We start from the raw sequence: 18,884 nt of genomic DNA, 5'->3' as shown, positions 1-18,884 counted from the left end.
CCATGCTGCTAGGGCAGAGAAGCTGAGCCGATCCCAGCACCCGGAAGGAAGCTCCCCCGCCGCCATCCCATGCTCCTAGGGCAGGGAAGGTGAGCCGCGTGGGTGCCAGAAGCACCCCGCTCCAGCTGTGGAAATGAGAAGACACGGAAACAAGCCTCAAAATGAGACTTCCGGATCACCTACAGCAACCCCAAAGGGAAACAAGATGGAACAATCTGATACTCAACCACCTGGACTCTCTGAACTGGCAACAAAAGAGGATCTGGAAAAAATGAAATCAGAAATAATTACTCAGATAACAGCAAAGATTTTGCTCATGGTGCAAGACATGATTAATAAATGTAGAGAGGACACAGATAAAAGAAATAGAGGATCTGGGCTGGGGATTTAGCTCAGTGGTTCTGGCGCCCACCTTACAAGTGCAAGGACCTGAGTTCAATCCCCGGTACCAAAAAAAAAAAAAAAAAGATTCCTCTAATTTGTTGAGAGGAGTTCTTAAAAAATAGAGGATCTGAGGAACATGATGGAATCCCAACATAGGAAACAAATGGAATCCATAAAACAGATGCAAACAGATTTCCAGGAGATTAAAAACTCCATTGAAAGTCTGTGCAGCAGAATGAACCAATGTGAGCATAGAATTTCAGATATAGAAGATAAGATTGCAATTAGTGACCAGGAAAAGAAAAATTGCTTTAAAATTGTAAGGGAACACGAGAAATCAATCCAGCAGCTGCTAGATGATGCAAAGAAGAATAACATAAGACTGATTGGAGTCAATGAAGAAAGAGGAGAGAGTGCAGATGACATAAAAAAACTGTTCACAGAAGTGATGGCAGAAAACTTCCCAAGCATGGGAAAAGAACTTGACATACAGATAAGTGAGGCATATAGGACTCCAGCTAGCCTTGATCAAAAAAAATCTACACATAGGCATATAATAGTTAGGATTCCAGAAATCCAACAGAAGAACAAAATTCTGCAAGCAGTGAGAGAAAAGAAACAAATCACATACAAAGGAAAGCACATCAGAATCACAGCAGACTTCTCAGTGCAAACCCTCAAGGCAAGAAGAGCTTGGAGTGATGTATTTCAAGCCCTAAAGGAAAACAGCCTCCAACCCAGATTGATGTACCCTGCAAAACTATCTTTCAAAATGGATGGAGAAATAAGATACTTTCATGATAAAGAGCACCTCAGGAACTTCATGAATACCAAACCAGCACTCCAAAAATTTTAGACAATACCCTAGGAAAAGACAGTGAGGGTCACAACCCCAGGAAACCCAGCAGAATGAATCCATTAGGCGTGACAAATTAAATGCAAAGGGGGAGAATCCAGCAAAAAGAAAAAGTCATGACAAGGCTTTTAAAACTTTTAACTTCATCTCCCTAATGAGTGTATAACTCAATCTTATTGTACTGATTAGTATTTTTCTGATTCTAGAGTTGCATACATTTCCTTGTGCTATACTGGCTATTTATCATCTTCTTATGTCTACTTTTTAATTGGGTTGTCTATTAATGAGCTGTAAGAGTTCTTTATATATTCTGGTCATAGTTTATATGCATTGTAAATATGGTCTGTTTAAGGGCTACTTTTCATTTTAATGATGTCATTTAAAGTTCTAAATATTGATGGAATCTCACTTATCAATTTTTTTCTTTTATACATCATGTTTTTTGTATCCTAGGTAGTTCTTGCCTACCCTAAATTCATAAACATTTTCCCTTATAATTTCTTCTTAAAGTTTTATACTTTTAGGCTTTCTTATTTAGGTTCATAGATCCCTTCAAGTTATTTTCATGTATGGAAATAAAGGGTTGAGGTTAATTTCTTATATACGGATACCAGGTGTTCTAGTGCCGTTTGCTGAAAACACTCTCTTCCTCGGCTCTTCAATTGAGTTTATATTCTATAAAATGCTAATGTTAAATAATCTTTCAAAACTCAGTGGACCATATATGTGTGGTTCTATTTTCTAGATTCTCTGTTTCATTCCAATGACCTATATGTTTTTCCTTACACCAACACTGCCTTGCTTACTGTAGCTTTAGAGGAAGTCTTAAAATTAGGTACTAAACGTCTTCCGGCAGTTTTTTGTCTTTTTTTTTTTTAACTTTTCTAGGTCCTTTGTACTCCTACATAACTTTTAAATTTCAGTATCCAATTCTTCATTTATAGCACGTATACACAGGCCTGAATTTTTATATATACCTTGTGTTTTCTAATCCTGCTAAATTCAAATACAAGTTCTAGGGGCTTCTAGAGATTTCTTAGTATTTTCTCTGTAGATGATCATTTCATCTCCGTATAAAGATTTTACTTCTACCTTGCCAATCCCATCCTAATTGTGTCATTTTATTTCGAGACTATTTTGGTTGGGCCTAGGTTTCAAAGTTTAATGGACAGATAAAGAGTAGGCATATCTGCCCTTGTTCCCCACCTTAGAGAGAAAGCATTATATCTTCTCCATTCATACAAGGCATTCTCACTTGAAGTATGGAGTACATGTCTTTAATCTGTTGAGAAGGTTCTGTTCTACTTCTAGTCTCCTGATAGCTTTTACCATGAACAGCTGTAGAATTTAGTCCAGTACTTTTTCTCCAACTAGTGACAGGATCATATGGCTTTTTCCTTTCCTCTGCTAAAATGATGACTTTTGGGGGTGAATCTTCCAGAGCTGAACCAACACTGCCATCCCTATAACAAAACCACTTTCTACATCCTGCCAGATATGACTTCTGTTTGTTTGTTTTGTTAAACAAATTTCGATTTATGTTCATACTTTTTTCTTCTATTATCTTTATCCAGTTTTAGGATTAGCACAATGTTGATTTCCTAAAATGAGGGGAGAAGTGTTCGTTTTTCTGCTTTAATTGTTTGATATAATTTATCAGTTAAAATGTATATGAGCCTGCTGTTGTCATATAGGTAGGTTTTCAAGCTAGGAATATACTTTCTTTAATAGGTGCTATTCAAATTTTATAATTCCTCCAGAGTTATTTTCATTAATTTGTCTTCCAAGGTGCTTCTTAGTAGTTGTCAAATTTATTTCAAAAAAGATTTTTGTAATTTGCTTTCTATATCCTTTTAAATTCTGTAAAATCTGTGGTTATATTTCCTAGATATTGATATTGTAATTTTAAAAATGTATAATTGATATTGTGTAATAGGAAGAAAAGGTCTAAAGGGGAAGTGGGAGGGGTAGGGGAAAGGAAAGACAGGAAAAGAAAAAATATGAGAAAAGGAAGTGGAAACAAAGTCTTTGCAAATAGGGAAGGGTGGAGGGTGTCAAGGGGAGGGCAAGGGAAGGGGGAAAAAAATAAGAACCAAGAGACTCATGTAATGGTACAAGATCCCAATGATGACTGTAACTATTTTATACCTAAAATGTACCAATAAACTTAATGGAAAAAAAAAAAAAGACAATGAAAGCAAACATGGCCTTAGTAGCCAAATTAGATAGAATGACATCCATCTCCTTGGGAATAGTTGGGTCTATCTGCCCTCACCTCAGTAAGAGCTTGTTACAGTTTTTATAAGAATGACGCAGTTATTATTTCTTTTGACTATCCAGAGAAATACTCTTAAGTATGTAAAATCACCAGAATTTGCTGTTAACATTTTGGGGCCTGAAAGACCCTAGTTAGCAAGACAGACTCCATATTGCTGCTTGACCCACCTGCCTGCCCTTTAGATGAACTCAGAAGGAGGAAGCTTAAAAACCTCCTCCCCTTAGAAAGTCTGTTTAGAAATAACAATTAATCAACTGTTGTTTTACAAATGTTCTAACAGCAGGATGTTCCGCTTCTGTACCTTTTGCTTGCTTTACTAGTTCTATCCCATAGGGGGGCCTAGAAACTGTTGGCCTCAAAGGTGTACAAAACATGTTTGTCTCCCCCCAGTCGAGGCTGGAGTCCAATGCTAGGCTCGGGTCCTGGCCGGTAATAAACTCCTGTGTGGATTTAACATTGGTCTCTGGTTGGTTCTCTCTTGCTGGGTGTAACAGGGCCCATCCTTTTGGACATCTTTGTAACAGTGTGTGTAACTACTTGATATTAATGAGGTCCCACTGTACATTCTCTTTTGAAAACCCTGCAGTCTTGTGAAAGATTTTCAATACCAAATGTAGCTGTGACCAATGTGATCAAAAAATATGGTTAACATTTTGTGTGTTTATTACAGTAAAAGATGCAATACCATTCATTCATCTCCTTCAAAATACTCCCCTCCCTGTCATTTCAAGCACACTTACCCCATCATTCTTGCTGCTTTCTGAAACAGTTCTGGAAGTCTTCTTTTGTGTCTTTAGTTGTACTGTCTTGTCTACCTTGATGTCCTGAATCGATTCAGAACATTTGCAGCAATTTCTGTCAAATGAAAACACTGCAGTGTTTCCTCATCCAACTTTGACCAGATTTGGCACCATGCAACTTCTGGCTCTTCCCCAATCTCAAAATGACCATGAAAGGGAAATGTTTGTAATCAATTCAGGACATTGAGGCAGCCACATCAGCGCTGCTAAAGATGACTTGCTTCAAAAAGTGACAAAGATGATGGCATAATTTATTCAGAGTAAGGGGGAGTTTTTTGAGGAGGATTAATGGTAATGTGTCTTTGTAATAAATTTTCTTATTTAAACACATCGTATTTTTTGATCAGCCCTTGTACTATCAACATATTAATGGCTTAAATGATATATATGTGTGTGTGTGTCTCACAGAGTCTCCATTCAGGGGTAGTTATTTGTTTCCTGTTTCACTTTTTCATTTGTACTCATATTTGTGACATTCTTAGAAAAAAATCTTCCTGTCCCATCATCCTAAAGACTTTCTCCCACATCTTCTTCCAATGCAAAATCAAAAACTACATAGTTTTTCGGGGTTTTTTTTCAGTGTTCAAATGCCCATTAAAGAAGACTGTTGGGTTTTTATTTTATGAAATTCTTTACCATCCTGAATTTGTTTCAGGAAACCTGTTTTTCAGTCTGGGCTTATTGATCTTACGGCAAACACTTTTTTTTTTTTTCTCTTAAATAAAATAAATGACTAGATTCATGTCATCAATCCAGGAACCAGGTCTGCCATAAACCTTGGTCATTTGCGCTAGACAATTTGGAAAGTTTTATAAATGTGTCTCTTTCTTTCTCTTTTTTTATGGCTTAAAAGCCTTTCTCTCAGATTGCAGCTGTGCTTGCTGTGGCAACTATCAGGTGTAGGGTTCAAAGATTTCTACTGTGTGATTCATTTTCTCAGTTATTAGATTGGGAATAACTCATTGAGAATGCCTTCCCCTTCATTCACTTGAATGATCGTTAACACATGAGAAGTAGTTATTATAATGGCCCTTGGCTGGGAGGTTGGTTCCTAAAACTGATTTTTAATAAGAAAGAAATATATCTGTGTAATAAGATATTACACAGCCATTAAAAACAATTATACAAATATATCTGATTCCAGGCAAAGGTGTTTTGGGACTATTGCCATGGGGGCAAGTTTCACAGTGGGTTTCTAACTATAGATAGCTCCAGACTAGGTTATTTTGTTTGTGGCAGTTTTGAGTATTGAACCCAGGAACTTCACTAGGCAAGTGCTCTACTACTCAGCGATCCCAAGCATTTTTATTTTAAACTTTCAGATAGTGTCTCCATAAGTTCCCCAGGCTGGCCATGAACTTGTTATCCTTCTGCCACAGCCTCCTAAGCAGCTGAAATTACAGACATGTGCCACTGCGCTCAGCTCAAAATGTTTTTGTTTGCTTGTTTTTGTTTATTGAGACAAGGTCTGTGTAGTACAAACTGACCTCTTAAGTCATGACCTAGGTCTTTACAATTTTCTTTGCTATCTTAGAGTCAAGATAGCTGGACTCCAGCAAAACAATGTGGAGAAGATTAGACCTAGACAATGCCCATGAGTCCTTCCCTTCCATGCTAAGGCTGCCCAAGCCCTTTGACTGACCTGTGTGGGAGGTGTGGTCGTGGAGAGGGTGGGATTGTTCACCAGGTTACCTCACATGCCTGAGGGTCTCCTTCCTTCTCCCAGAAGGGGAGCACTCCTTCCTTGGCATTGCTCGGTTGCCCTCTTTGTGGCCCCAGTACTTAGACTTGGGTGTTATATGATAATGAGCAGTCAGAGGAGTCTGCTGGAATATTTATTATCAGCACCTGAGTTAATGGGTATGGGAAATAGCTTTGGGATTTTTGTATTTTAATTATCTGGGACTTGATGATGAGCCAGGGTAAAGATCACTGTGTTTTCTCCTTTTGTTTGTGTTTTGTAAGAATGAGCAACCAAGGTTTTATCCAGGCTAACAAACCTTGCCCAAAGAGACACAGCTAGTGTCAGAACTGACACTCAAGACTTTACCCTATCTTCCTCAAAAACAACTGTATGTTCATCATCATTGTTGAGAACACATTGGATGAGTGTGTTCCATATTCTGGGAATTGTACTGGGTATATTTACCTGTGTAGGCACACAGCAGTCTTGTTAAGAAGGCTTTGTGCTCATCTTTATTGGTAAGATGACTGACCAAGGCAGAGGTAAATAATTAGCCGGTCATCACACATAGCAAGTACCATGTGAGAATTCAATCCAGGATTAATCCTATTACAGCTAATCAGGTTTTAAATCTACTGAAGACAAAGTCTAAACTGGAAAAGGAGCATGGCAAGTGCTTTTTATGTGCTCTGTCTATAGAGAAAGAAATCAAATACAGATTAACACAGAGGAAGAGAAATTTTTGAATCCAAAATATCAAGTTTTCTCATAAAAAGTTTAATTTTTAATTTTTTTATGTAGAAGTCAAAGATTTTTTTAACCCTAGAAGCCTTAATATTTCATTTATCTCTAAAATTCTAAAAAGTATTAATTATATAAATCCTTAGAATTGAAGCAGAACTAATTTTATATTGTCATACTATAAAAACATTAATAACATTGACCATGCACTTGTAAAGGGGAAAATAAATAGAATTTAGAATTTAAAGACACTCAGCTATGTATGTTTTGCTCCAAATTCCCTAGAACACTGGTAATACCATGCTACACCAACCCCCTATTTTTATGTAATGAATGGGACCTATTCCTCAAACAAAACATCACATTGTACTCTATCAACATATGCAGTTATTATATCAATTAAAAATAAAACTTCTTAAAAAAAAAAAGAATTCAATCCAGGATTGAAGCTATTGCCTGTGCTTTTGTAATTTAATTTGGATCTGGATCTATCTGTGGGAGGTGCCACTCTAGAGCTAATAGTGGAATAAAAGAGCATGTATCTAAAGCAAGTAAGAAGAGCAAAGTAGTATCCTTATTAGGAGGGGTAGCATGAGTCAAGATTAAGAACAATAGCTAGGTGAGCTGGGCTTGGTGACACAGGCCTACAATTCCAGCACTTGGGAGGTTGAGGCAGGAGGATTACCCTGAATTCAAGGCCAGCTTCATAGTGAGGCTCTGTCTCACAAAAACGTTGCCAGATGAAAAAGCAACTAGAGGAGAAGAGTTGGCTTGAACAAGCTGTCTTGTGACAAGGAGAGCACTGCAGGGCAGTCAGGCCACAATGGGCCTTGGGTTCACTGGAAGGGCATGAATCATGCTTTCCAGTCTGTACCCATTGAGCCTCCTTGCCAGCATGCATTTAAATGATGCTGTAGATGGTGTGAGGAGATTCTGGTGCCTGTGTGTGGTGAGGTCTGATTGCAGAATGGGTGAGGGCATGTGAGTTGGATTGCCAAGATCAGACCTTGGGTCCACCGCGTCTTGTCTGGGTGACCTTACACAAATTACGTAGCCTTCTGGTGCCTGGATATCCTTATTTTCTAGAGAGAGATAATATTCATATCTTTGTCTCTGTAAGGATTAAATAAGTTCATCCTGGTAGGTCGTGAGTCGGTGCTGGTGAAGGTGCTAGAACAGTGGCCCATGCTGTAAGAGCTTGGGGTTAGCAGGTGTTAATAATATTACCTGCTAATGGCACAGACCACTTCTGTGGCGCAGTAGCCATCATTTACCCAGTTTTTGCTGGATTCATTTGTTGCAAAAGGACACTATAAATTATTTTTTGAGGTTGTTATTCATATTTATTTGCATTTTCTTCATAGTTTAACATTGATGCCAAAAAGAAAATTAAAACCTAGCTCCCTGCAGGTTAATTTAAGTAATTATCTTGGCACCTAGTTGTGCTTGAAGTTAAAATTCAGGGCTTTTGTATTAGACTTGGAATCAGTCCACACACCCTATTAGAGTTGTGATTTATTGCCATCTAACTTTTGATGCAAGAGAGCTCACTTAAGTCATGAGGCATATCTCTCTGGACTTGCACACATTGGGGATGTCACAATGAGGTCTGCAGACAGTGCTGTTTAAATGAACTTTTGTCAGTGACTACAGAAGCACATAGGGTTGAGATTAATTTATCTTCCTGGGAATCTCATTTGTGTATTTACAGTCTAATACAGGGAGAGAAATTAGAACAGCGATTATGGAATGCTAAACTCTGAAAAAGTATTTGGGGATGATATGATTCACCTCCTTCATTGTGTAGCTGAGAAAAATGAACCCAAGAGTGTCCAATCCTTGGCTAAAGCCAACTAACCAAAGGTGAGGACTAAGCATGGTCACTCATCTCCCGGTCTGACTGCTCATGGAACAGCATGCCTTGGGCAGGAATGGGTGTAGAACAGGGCTGGGCGCGTGTAGCTCAATGGCAGTGTCCTGGGTTCGGTCCCCAGGACCAAGAAAAAGAAGCGGGGGGAAGGCTGCAAATTGGTTTCTCTCCTCGCTCTTACTTTTGGTAGTACTGTCAAGTTTAATGCCAAACTCTGTAGTGCAAAGTGGCCTCTGAAACATTTTTAGAATAAATTGTATAAGGAAATAAATTTTAAATGTTTATTAATACAGTATTTTATTTTCATAAGTGGCAAATGACCAGTAGTCTAGTAGGAAATTGGACAAAGGGGCTTTTCTCTTTAAAGGTAAGATATGGTAGATACCTCTTGGTAGAGGAAGATGACAATTCATTAGTTTCCATTTTCATATGTAGTTTAGGTTAATTAGAAACCTTTTTAAATGGATGTTCTGAAGCTTTCATGTATGCGTAAGTTGGTTGAGCAAATTTAATTAAAACTTACCTCTATTTTGAAATTAATTAATTTCAACACTGAGATTAATGAGACCTAGTTGTGGTTCCTCCCTGATTGTACATACTCAACAAATACTACTTTGGCTTTTAGAACATACTTTGATAATATTTTAGAATCTCACAGGTATTGTAATATAACATATTCTTCTCCAAATCTGGAGAATACTCAAGCAGTTTTATTTGTTCAACTTAAAAGTTTTCTTTCTACATATTATTCATTTAAAAATAATTTAAAATTTGTAAAAAGTAAAAATATGTCTCTATGTATATGTACATTCTTTTTCTGAACAATTCAAGCATAAGTTACATACATTATACCCCTTCTTAAATATACCTAAACATATTTCCTAAGAGGAAAAAGTTCTCTTTTTTAGCCACATTGGTTATTCATAAATATGCATTGATATTTATATCTACTCTCTCCTCTATATTTTCATTATCTCATGTGACCTGATCAAGTCTTTCTGAGCCAGTTGTGGTGGTACATGCCTGTAATCCCAGCATTCCAGAGGCTGAGGCAGGAGGACTGCAATTTCAGGACTAACCTGGGCTACAATAGTGAGACCTTGTCTCAGAAACAACAAAAAAAGTTTTTGTAGCCTTTTTCCCTCCAGCACAGGGTCCAGTGTGAGGTAAACCATTTTGGCCCCATGCCAGTCTTTTAGCTTCCCATGGAGTTTGTCCTTTATGACATTGGCGTGTTTGGTTTGCTGCTTTCTCATGCTGAGGTTGAAGCTTAGCACTGTCAGTCAGCTCTCACATCCATGATGCTGTCTACAACACTGGATGGCATCAGACACCAGTGGGAGCTGCACTGGGACCACCAAGAAAGGTGTTGCCTGGTTTCTCCACAGTATAGAACTACAGTTTTCTTCTCCCTTGTAAATAATACACAGTCTGTGGAGAGACATCGTAAGACAGAGTTTCCTGTGGATTCAGCATCTATTCATAGTTCCTGTGGCCCTCTCTCCAACTTCCCAGTTAGTCTCTGCTTTCTCTTGTGGGCAAGAGCCCTCCCTCCTGTCCTCTGTTTATGTATCTGCCTTTTCATCAGCATGGACTTTGAGATGCATAATTTTTCCAAGGTTTGTAATTCATTACTGTACTTAGTATATCGGTCCCTAGGTTGTCTAGATTTGGGAGCTCCTTCAAGCTGGCTCCCATTTCATTGTGATAACCTCCCATCATTTTTTTTTTACCATCATTTTTTCAGCACCCCTTTACTTTCTGATACAGCAAAATGTTCTAGGTTTCTCTCGTGCCTTTCTTGTCCCAACCATAGAATCAGTCATTTCTCCAAAGAATCCATTCTTTTTAGGGGGAATTATATTAGAGAGCAAGATCTGGACACTACACATGCTCATTGCTACTGGAATGTTAGTGTTTTGTCCCCTTCAGCCAGCAGACCAAAGAAATGTGTGTATAAACACACATACAAATATATGTCGTTTAGATATCACAAGCACACTCCAGAGCCTTCCTTTTCCATCCACCCCAGAGTTCTGTCTCCCCTTGTTCCATTGTGGCAGGTCCCTTCTTCCATAGCAACCTCAGCTCCCGACAGCATCTTACACCTTTATTCAGCCCTCTATCCTCTAATACACTAAGAAGTAACTTCAGGATTGCTTTCCCTGCACTACTGAGATAAGTAAACCGAAGAAAGAAAGAAAAAAGAGTTGGAAATTTGTAATTCTCTCCTCCCTGCCCAAGACTAAAGGTAGTCAAATACCATGTTCAAAAGTTAATTGGGTTATTTCTTCCTTTCTTTTTTCTTCCCCCGTGTAGTTCTGTTACTCAGTTGAACTAAATAAGGCTCATTTGTTTTAGTGTGCTTTCACTGATAGTTCCTACCCACTCCCATTCTTTTTGTTTTGCTTGCAGTACTTAGGATCATAACCCAGGCCTTCTCACTGAGCTACGTGCCCATTTTTTATTTTGAGACAGCATCTTGCTACATTGCCCAGGCTGAACTCAAACTTGCAGTCCTCCTTCCTCAGCCTCATAAAGTGATTTGATTATAGACATGTACCACCACACAAAACTCCATTATTAATCTTTTTTTTAATGTGTAGAATAAATATTAGTATGCTGTCAATCAAAATTACACTTATCCTCCATAATATTTTAATTTGATTCCCACCTTTTTATGAAGTAAAAGATACATGACTTATCAAGCAGACTTTTTATTGCAACTATGTTCACTTTAGTTGTTACTTAAATTCTACCTATTAAGATTAAGATTGTAAAAGAACCTTATTTTTTGAATCATTCTTTAGCATACTGGTTTGTAGCTTTGACTCCCAGGGACAATACTTCTCAATTGCTTTTCTCTTCCAACATAGGAGAAAGTTCGGGCTGGTGTTTTCAGTAACAGGGACTAGAAGCTGCAGGGACAGATGGAGGTGGAGGTGTAGGAAGAATTCGAGAGTGCTTGCCAGCCCTCTGTGGGAATGCTCACCGCGGTTAATTGAGCCATTAGAACCTGCTGTGATACAAAGACCAGTGACTGTGTAATAAGATAAACTATTGTATCAAGCAAGCAAACACAAAAATTCAATTCCCAGATTAATAGAAGTGACTATGAATACCACCATTTCAGTACCTTGGTTTGCTGCTTCAGATGTACTTTCCTTTATTTATGGTCTAGAAAAGATGTCTGGATGAGAATTGGGTGGCTTAATGATATTCTCAGCAGCATATCTGAAAAGTCACACAACTAGATGATTTATGCCCATCTTGTATTCACTATATCTAATAACGTGTATATTCAGCTTATAAATCTTTAATCTAGATAAAGTAATGGCACATCAGCTATAAGTTAGCTGGCTGGCAGAGCTAAAGGTGCCTTGATGGGCAGTGTCATTATACAGCTGCATCTTTTCTCTCTGATGCAGCCTTAATACAGATCCTGGCAGCTGCTGCAGCTGAGCGAGATGTGGCTTATTTCACCTTCGGGGATGCAGAGCTGATGCGAGACATTTACAACATGCACACTTTCCTCAGCGAGCGGAGGCTGACTGTTGGTGAGTAGGAGGCAGTCCCGACCCTGGCTATCTAGATGGATGGGCCACTTGTAGGAGGAGCATTTGCTAAATCTGGATGAATCACAGTGGCTTAGAAGGAGTGAACAGGTGATTTTGAAGGGAGAGGGCAGAGCACAGAGGGGCAGCATTTGCAGCGTGTTTTTCTGCCACTTTCATCCATGATTTGAATGAATGTGTCGGTCTGTTAAGAGTAGGATCAAGAAGCTACAGTTACTACCCATTTTCACTTTTCTATGGATAGAAAACTAAAGAGGGAATGGGGCATAGCTCAGTGGTAGAGCACATGCTTAACATGCATAAAACCCTGGGTTTAATCTCCACCGCCAAAAATAAAAAAAGAAAACCAAAGGGGGAAGACACGAAATAAATTCCAGCCTCTCCAGGCTGAAAGCATATTTATTAGACAGACATGCACCATGCTCATCCAGCATGATAGCTACCTTGGGAGCTGAGCATATATAATTAGGGTCCATGAGCCCCCAAGATAGCATGGACAAGGGCTGAGGATATAGCTTAGTTGTAGAACAATTGCCTCACATGTGCAAGGACCTAGGTTCAATCCCTAGCACTGCAAAAACTAAAAAAAACTTTGAAAGCATGGACAATGCACTGTGTGTAGCCTACTGTGTCAAGAGCTGGGCAGCTTCTTAAAGTGTATACTAGGAAAGCTTTTTAGCTATACAGAATCATGCCATTGTTTCAAAAGCAAAATCCGAGCATATGCTGTTTAGATTAAGATAAAACTGGAGTATTCTTTTGAAGTTTTTTCCTGTCTACATATCTTAGTATGCAAATTCTTCTGGCCTTTTCCTCTCTAGGAGAAGTATACAAGCTGTTGCTACAGTACTACAATGAAGAATGCAGAAATTGTTCCACACCAGGGCTGGACGTCAAGCTTTATCCCTTCATATACCACGCCGTTGAGTCCTGTGCGGAAACTGCCGACCAGCCAGGGCAGAGGACAGGGACCTGAGGGGCTAAGTGACCTAAACCTCCCACTGCTCAGAGACATCATGTTTGAATAGTCAGGTGTAGGGTATAGACTGACTTAAGTTAATATAAATGTGTATATAATCCATATTTGTAGTCAGAGATGCAATCCCATCCACACATACGCAGTTGTCAGTTTGGACTTCTGGGCCCTCTCCATCCTAATTTACATAGGGTTAGTTATGTTTTCTTCCCATTTTCTTCTGCTTCAGTCTTTGGTTTTCTTTTTCTTTTGCCCATCAGTTTTCTTGTGAAACCCCATTAAGGTGCTTAGCTGCCAGATCTTTCTTCATGCTTGTATATTATACAGATTGCTTCTGCAGCTAGCAAATGCCAGTGAACCCAGGAAGAAGCTGAAATCCAAGCATCTCTGTCATGGAGTTTGCTGCAAGTCTCCCTGTGAGCCTTTCACCTCCAGTTCTTTTTTAGGCTCCATGTTTTTTGAATTTTGAAAACTAAAAATTGGGGATTTTTTCATACATGTTGCATAATACGAATATCCTAGGTTAAAACAGTTTTTTTATTTATTTAACACAGACTACTTTCCAGAAGTTGTCTTGAGCCATCAGCTTTATCTGTAATGGTTTATCTGTCCTATTTCCTCTGATCAATTTTTATTCACACTGTTTTTGAAAACTGACCCAGATGAAAGGAAATGTAGAACAAAACAGAGTTCTCCTCATGTGGTGTAAAGAAAACAGATGAAAGAGGGTTGAAGGGCTTTTTTGTTTCTTGAGGCTTTTTCTTTTTAAGTTAGGATTGGTTTCTGTGGTGCTTGAGTCATATTCATATAACCAAAGTTTAGGAACTGAGAACTTCATGCAGGTTTGTGCACATTGAAGTTTCTCTGGTATTCAAAAGTTAGAGTTAAGGAATCTTCAGTAATAAATCAATCTCAGAAGGTCCCATATTATCTATACTTTATATACATATATAAGCATAAGCATATGCTCTTTAAGAGTGTCTCATAAAGTCTAAATAAAACTGGAGTTGGGGAAAATGATTAGGGTTAGGCTTTATCAGGGGTCTCTTTAAAATCTGTTTTTCACACTTGTGTCTATTTAAAACTGACAACAAACATAAGTAGTAATGTTAAACTGAACACCAAAGCCAATCATGAAAGCACTTAGATTTCCAGAATAGTCCTTAGCCACACTGTTGAAATTCTGACTCACAGTCAGCTGTCATGAAAAGCCAGTGGAGGTTAGACCGTGCAACCCTGGCAAGAAGAAAACGGGCGCTGAGCCAATGTCTGTAGTCCTTGGTGTTTGTGTAGGGATTGAGAGGATGATGAGATTTGACACCTGAAGCAGCCACTTGTCACTGACAGCTCTTAGCTTAGTAGCTAAGATTTTAATCATCTCCCAAATCCAGAGGAGTCTGGCTTTCTTTCTGCCAGTACTAAAATCTCTGTCCTATTAAGTTCATTTCCTTGTTTCTCCATCCCCACATTCTCCCCTGCTAGCCAATGCCAAGACTCAGTGAACTGTGTATCCTAAGCACGGTAAGTTGGTTCCTGTGTAGATAAACTATAGATCCAGGCCAGATACTACCCAGCCCCCGTTCCTGAACCCGGAAGCTGAGTCCATCTACCAACTGCCTCTCTCTGTGGAGACTAAGAGTAACCCCAACTAGCTCATCATCCCAGTGTATCCTAGCATTGAGCAGCTTAATCAGATGGAGCATGAAGAGCATTCATTCAGTTTTTGAGAAGGGAAGATAATGGAGGGAATGCTATTACTTTCTCCTAACAGCCCTCTGTAAAAAAGAAGGGGGGGAAAAAAAAAAAATATATATATATATATGTATATATATATATATATGTATATATATATATAAAATTAGAATTCATATCTGTTGTGAGATATTTAACAGTACTTTTTTATTCTCTTCCTCGTAGGGCTTATTGTTTTATTTCATACTGCTTACTCCTTGGTTCTTTAATCCACCAAGTTTAGAAATCTTAAATTTTTTTGTTCTTTAATCTGCCAAGTTTAGAAATCTAAATTTTTTCTGTTGCTCTGCTTTTGTTTTTTTGTTTTTGTGATACTGAGGATTGAGCCCAGGGCCTCAGCACTCTACGATTGAGCAACATCCCAGACCTTTTTATTTTTTGACACAAGGTCTCACAAAGTTGCCTACACTGACCTCCAACTTGCAGTCCTCCTGTCTCATCCTCCCAAGTAGCTAAGATTGCAAGTGTATGCTACCACTGCTAGCAACAAATCTTAGGTTTTTAATGAAGCTTATTTTCAGTTTGTCTGGCTTCCTCGGGAGTATAATAACAATTTAAGGAAGAGCAATGTTCAGTAATGCAAAAGACGTAAGATTCCTAAACCAGGCAAATTAGATTCAAATGCTATACATCCCTAGTTAATATTTTAACCTTATCTAACTAAAGTGAATCTCTGACTTAAGCAGATAAAAAATAAACTAACAGCACCTACTGGGAAATAAAATATAAAACACCAAACACAGTCTGACTTACAGTTGGTGTTGAGTAAATGTCAAAAATATTATCATTAGCCAGGCACGCTTATAATCCCAGTACTTGGGAGACTGAAGCAGGACCATACCCACAAGTTCGAGACCAGCCTGGGCTACATAGTGAGTTCAAGGCCAGCCTGAACTACATAGTGAGACCCTGTCTCAAAACACAAAACAAAATTCACTGAGCTAAGAGGATTTATGGGACATCTACTGTATATTAGCTGCTATACTGTTCGTTCCACTTTTTTTTTCTTTTTTTTAACAGCAAAGCTTCATTAAATGTACTGAAAGAAACAGGCTCTGCAGAGCAAGTTTGCGCCAAGTAAAAGTAGGAAAAGACACTCTACACCATGAGGGCAGGCCATCCATCCAAGAGAGAATACAATGACCTGTTCCACATATTTCAGTGCATTTTTCCAGTGAGTTAACAGATGCCCAGCAAATATCTGGAACAGAATACCAGCCTATCCTCCATGATTTCATCATGAAAGGATCTGGCATCTGGAGGAATCCAACAGAACAAAGGCCCCCACTCCCTTGTTCACTACCAAGTTCCTGGTACAGATTAAGTATCCCTTATATAAAAAACTTGAGACAAGATTTTTGGACTTCAGATTTTTTAATATTTCCCTCTATATAATGAGGTATCTTGGGGGGGAGGGATGATCCAAGTTTAAACAGGAAGTTCACTTATGTCTATATGCTTTATTCACATAGCCAAAGGTAATTTACACAATATTTTTAGTTTGCTTGCAACCAGGACTCATCACCTGAGGTGATGTTTGGAATTTCCTACTTGTGGTATCAAGTCAGTGCTAGAAAAGTTTCAGAATTTGGAGAATTTCAGGTTTTGAATTTTCACATGATGAATGTTTAACCTCTGTAGTTAAGTCATCATTGTGAGTTAGCAGGGTACATCCATTCGTCCCTGAAAAATTGCCCCTGTGCACACTGGCTGTTGTGGTGTTTAGGGCAGGCATACCCAGCTGGAACTTGACAGGGAGGTTGAAGAAAGATTTTACCTCACCAGGCCTTGTGACTGCTCTGCCAGAAACTTCTCTCTAGTACATACTGTTCTGGAAACCAAATTTCACCTAAGCTGTTCTACTCCAGAATGTACTGGAGCAAAAAGTTGGTTCAAATTCTTGAAAATGTCTTCCAACGGGAAAAGAGGCAGCTGCATAATTCTCCCAATTGTTCTCCTCTATTCCATGTGGCTACATATTCCTGATTTTTCCTGGTGCAAGGAAGACTTGGATCTAGTAGGTCTGCGTAAAGAAAAGTTAAAAATGGGAGGGCCTGCACTTCCTTGTTTAGAGCCTGTGGATGTGGACCATTCCTTTGCAAGGAGGGAAAGTGTAGCCATTGCAGGAACAGCTCAGCATACTAACCCTTCGCTTTTTGGAGAGATGAGGCATCCTAGTATGACCCTTGCTAGCACAAGCTGCCAAGATCCACTGTTTTCTGTCACCAAGTCCCTGCTCACCAAGTGCCACATGGATCTAGTGAGCCTTCATGTGGAAGGCTTCCAAACAAGACAACAAAACTGCATATGTTTACTTAATCATTTGTTTTATTTCTCCTGATTATTTTAAATGTAAAGATAATGTGTCATGATGATTCTGGAATCAGGAATAAGGAGAGATCTGTGCTGATGTTTACATGATTTTTGTAAGAAGATAATAAAGAAATTCTGATCCCCTTGTACTATGTCATTTTTTCTCAAATCCTGCCACTTTTCACTTGAGGTTTTGTATGCATGATAGCAACTTTTTAAAAACATGTGAGAACCTCTTAGGGATTTGGTGAGCATTGTGATGTAGATTTATCATTCCACGTTGGGTGTGCAGAGATGGTCACTGGCATGAGGAACTTTCAGAGGTGAGGAGGTTCTGGCTGCATTCGTTCTCCTTCCTTGCCAGGTTCCTAAGAGCACGATGTTTTTAATTCTCATCTTCCCACCAGGCCAGGAACAGGGCTGATGTCCTAAAGGTTCTGAGGACCTTGTCTTTAACCATTCACATCCCACAGACACTCTTAAGTACCTTTGTCAAGCCAGTCGTGGTGCTCTGCTCAGAGTGTGGAGAGACAAGTGACTTGTCCCCTGCATTAGGGGAAGGTAAGTAGTATTCTCTTTTCACTACTCTGCTCTAGCTCAACATACAGAAACAAGGTGAATCTATGCTCTCAGTTTGGGAGCTTGAACAGAATCCTATATCATGTCAGCCCCACTACTCTGTTGAAAAACTCCCTTACGCCCTTCCTCTCAAGTTTTGTGACATGACCTGCAGTGTTGGCGAACCTCTGGCACACGTGCCGTACTGGGCTGTTTGTTATCATTGAAAGCTTTAAAAAGTTCACCATCACTGGCCTAGTGCATAATGTAATGTATGTGAGCTGGCTGAGTGCCCTCTCCTGACGTAACAGTGCCTGCCACACCGATTCCAGTGGGCCTTGGACTCTGAGAAAGTACCTCTGGGTTAAAACATGATTTTATATTAAGATTTGTGACAGTAACCTGTAAGCTTGGAAATAAAACTTTAGTGTTTAGGGGAAAATGTTTTCAGTGTAGAATTGATAGTAGCTTCAGAATTATGCTCTGATCTGCTCTTGAACATATCTGAAGCTGTCACTATAATCTTGGCCTGTTGATTTCAGTATTCATTAATTTCACAGATACTAGTGAATAGTTTTTCACATTGTAGCTTCTCTGAAATCAAGATATTTCTGAAAATTTACAGTAGTTTTCTTACTGGTGAATTTTACAATCTGTGACATCTTATATTTGAGAAAACCTGGCTTCTTTTGTTGCTGTTTTTTCATGTGGTGCTGGGGATTGAAGCTGACCCAGAAAACCAGAGAACTCACTGCCTGCTAGAATGGATAAAGGGAGCCAGGCGAGATAGCACACACCTGACATCCCAGCACTCTGGGAAGCTGAGGCAGGACAAGCTATAACCTAGTCTGGGCAGTTTAGCAATTTAGTAAGACTCTCTCAAAAAAGGGCTGAGGATGTAGCTCAGTGCCCCTCAGTTACTCCTTCCCCAAGAAAAAGAATGGCTAAAGGAAGTTTTTGAGACCAAGGAAATGATTTAACAACAAAAAGTAAAAAAACAGGTAAATACAATAAACACGAGATTTCCAAGTATGTCTGTTGAAGCAAAATTTTAACTATCTTTTGTGGCTTTCAGTGTATGTTGAATAAATGATTGA

At 39.0% G+C, this 18,884-nt stretch overlaps 1 protein-coding gene across 5 annotated transcripts in view; it reads left to right on the top strand.

Moving 5' to 3' along the window:
- The window catches only part of Parg (poly(ADP-ribose) glycohydrolase), a 126,416-nt gene extending 109,041 nt beyond the window's left edge, over positions 1 to 17,375 (top strand). For 4 of the 5 annotated variants that reach the window (XM_087210617.1, XM_087210618.1, XM_087210621.1 and 1 more), the window contains 2 exons: positions 12,042 to 12,170; positions 13,010 to 17,375. In XM_087210617.1, the coding sequence (XP_087066743.1) occupies positions 12,042 to 12,170; positions 13,010 to 13,164 (284 nt within the window). In that variant the 3' untranslated portion in view covers positions 13,165 to 17,375. Of the gene's footprint in view, positions 1 to 12; positions 3,973 to 12,041; positions 12,171 to 13,009 lie in introns of those variants that run through there. The other variant, XM_087210622.1, reaches the window with a different exon arrangement.
- The last annotated feature ends 1,509 nt before the right edge of the window (positions 17,376 to 18,884 follow it).

The sequence above is a fragment of the Heterocephalus glaber genome, unplaced genomic scaffold (assembly GCF_053883595.1).
Source record: "Heterocephalus glaber isolate CG9 unplaced genomic scaffold, H.glaber_assembly_v1.0 deba00001150, whole genome shotgun sequence".
Taxonomy (NCBI): Eukaryota; Metazoa; Chordata; class Mammalia; order Rodentia; family Bathyergidae; genus Heterocephalus; species Heterocephalus glaber.
Note: the sequence above shows the minus strand (reverse complement) of the source record. Positions and strands in the feature narration are given on the sequence as shown.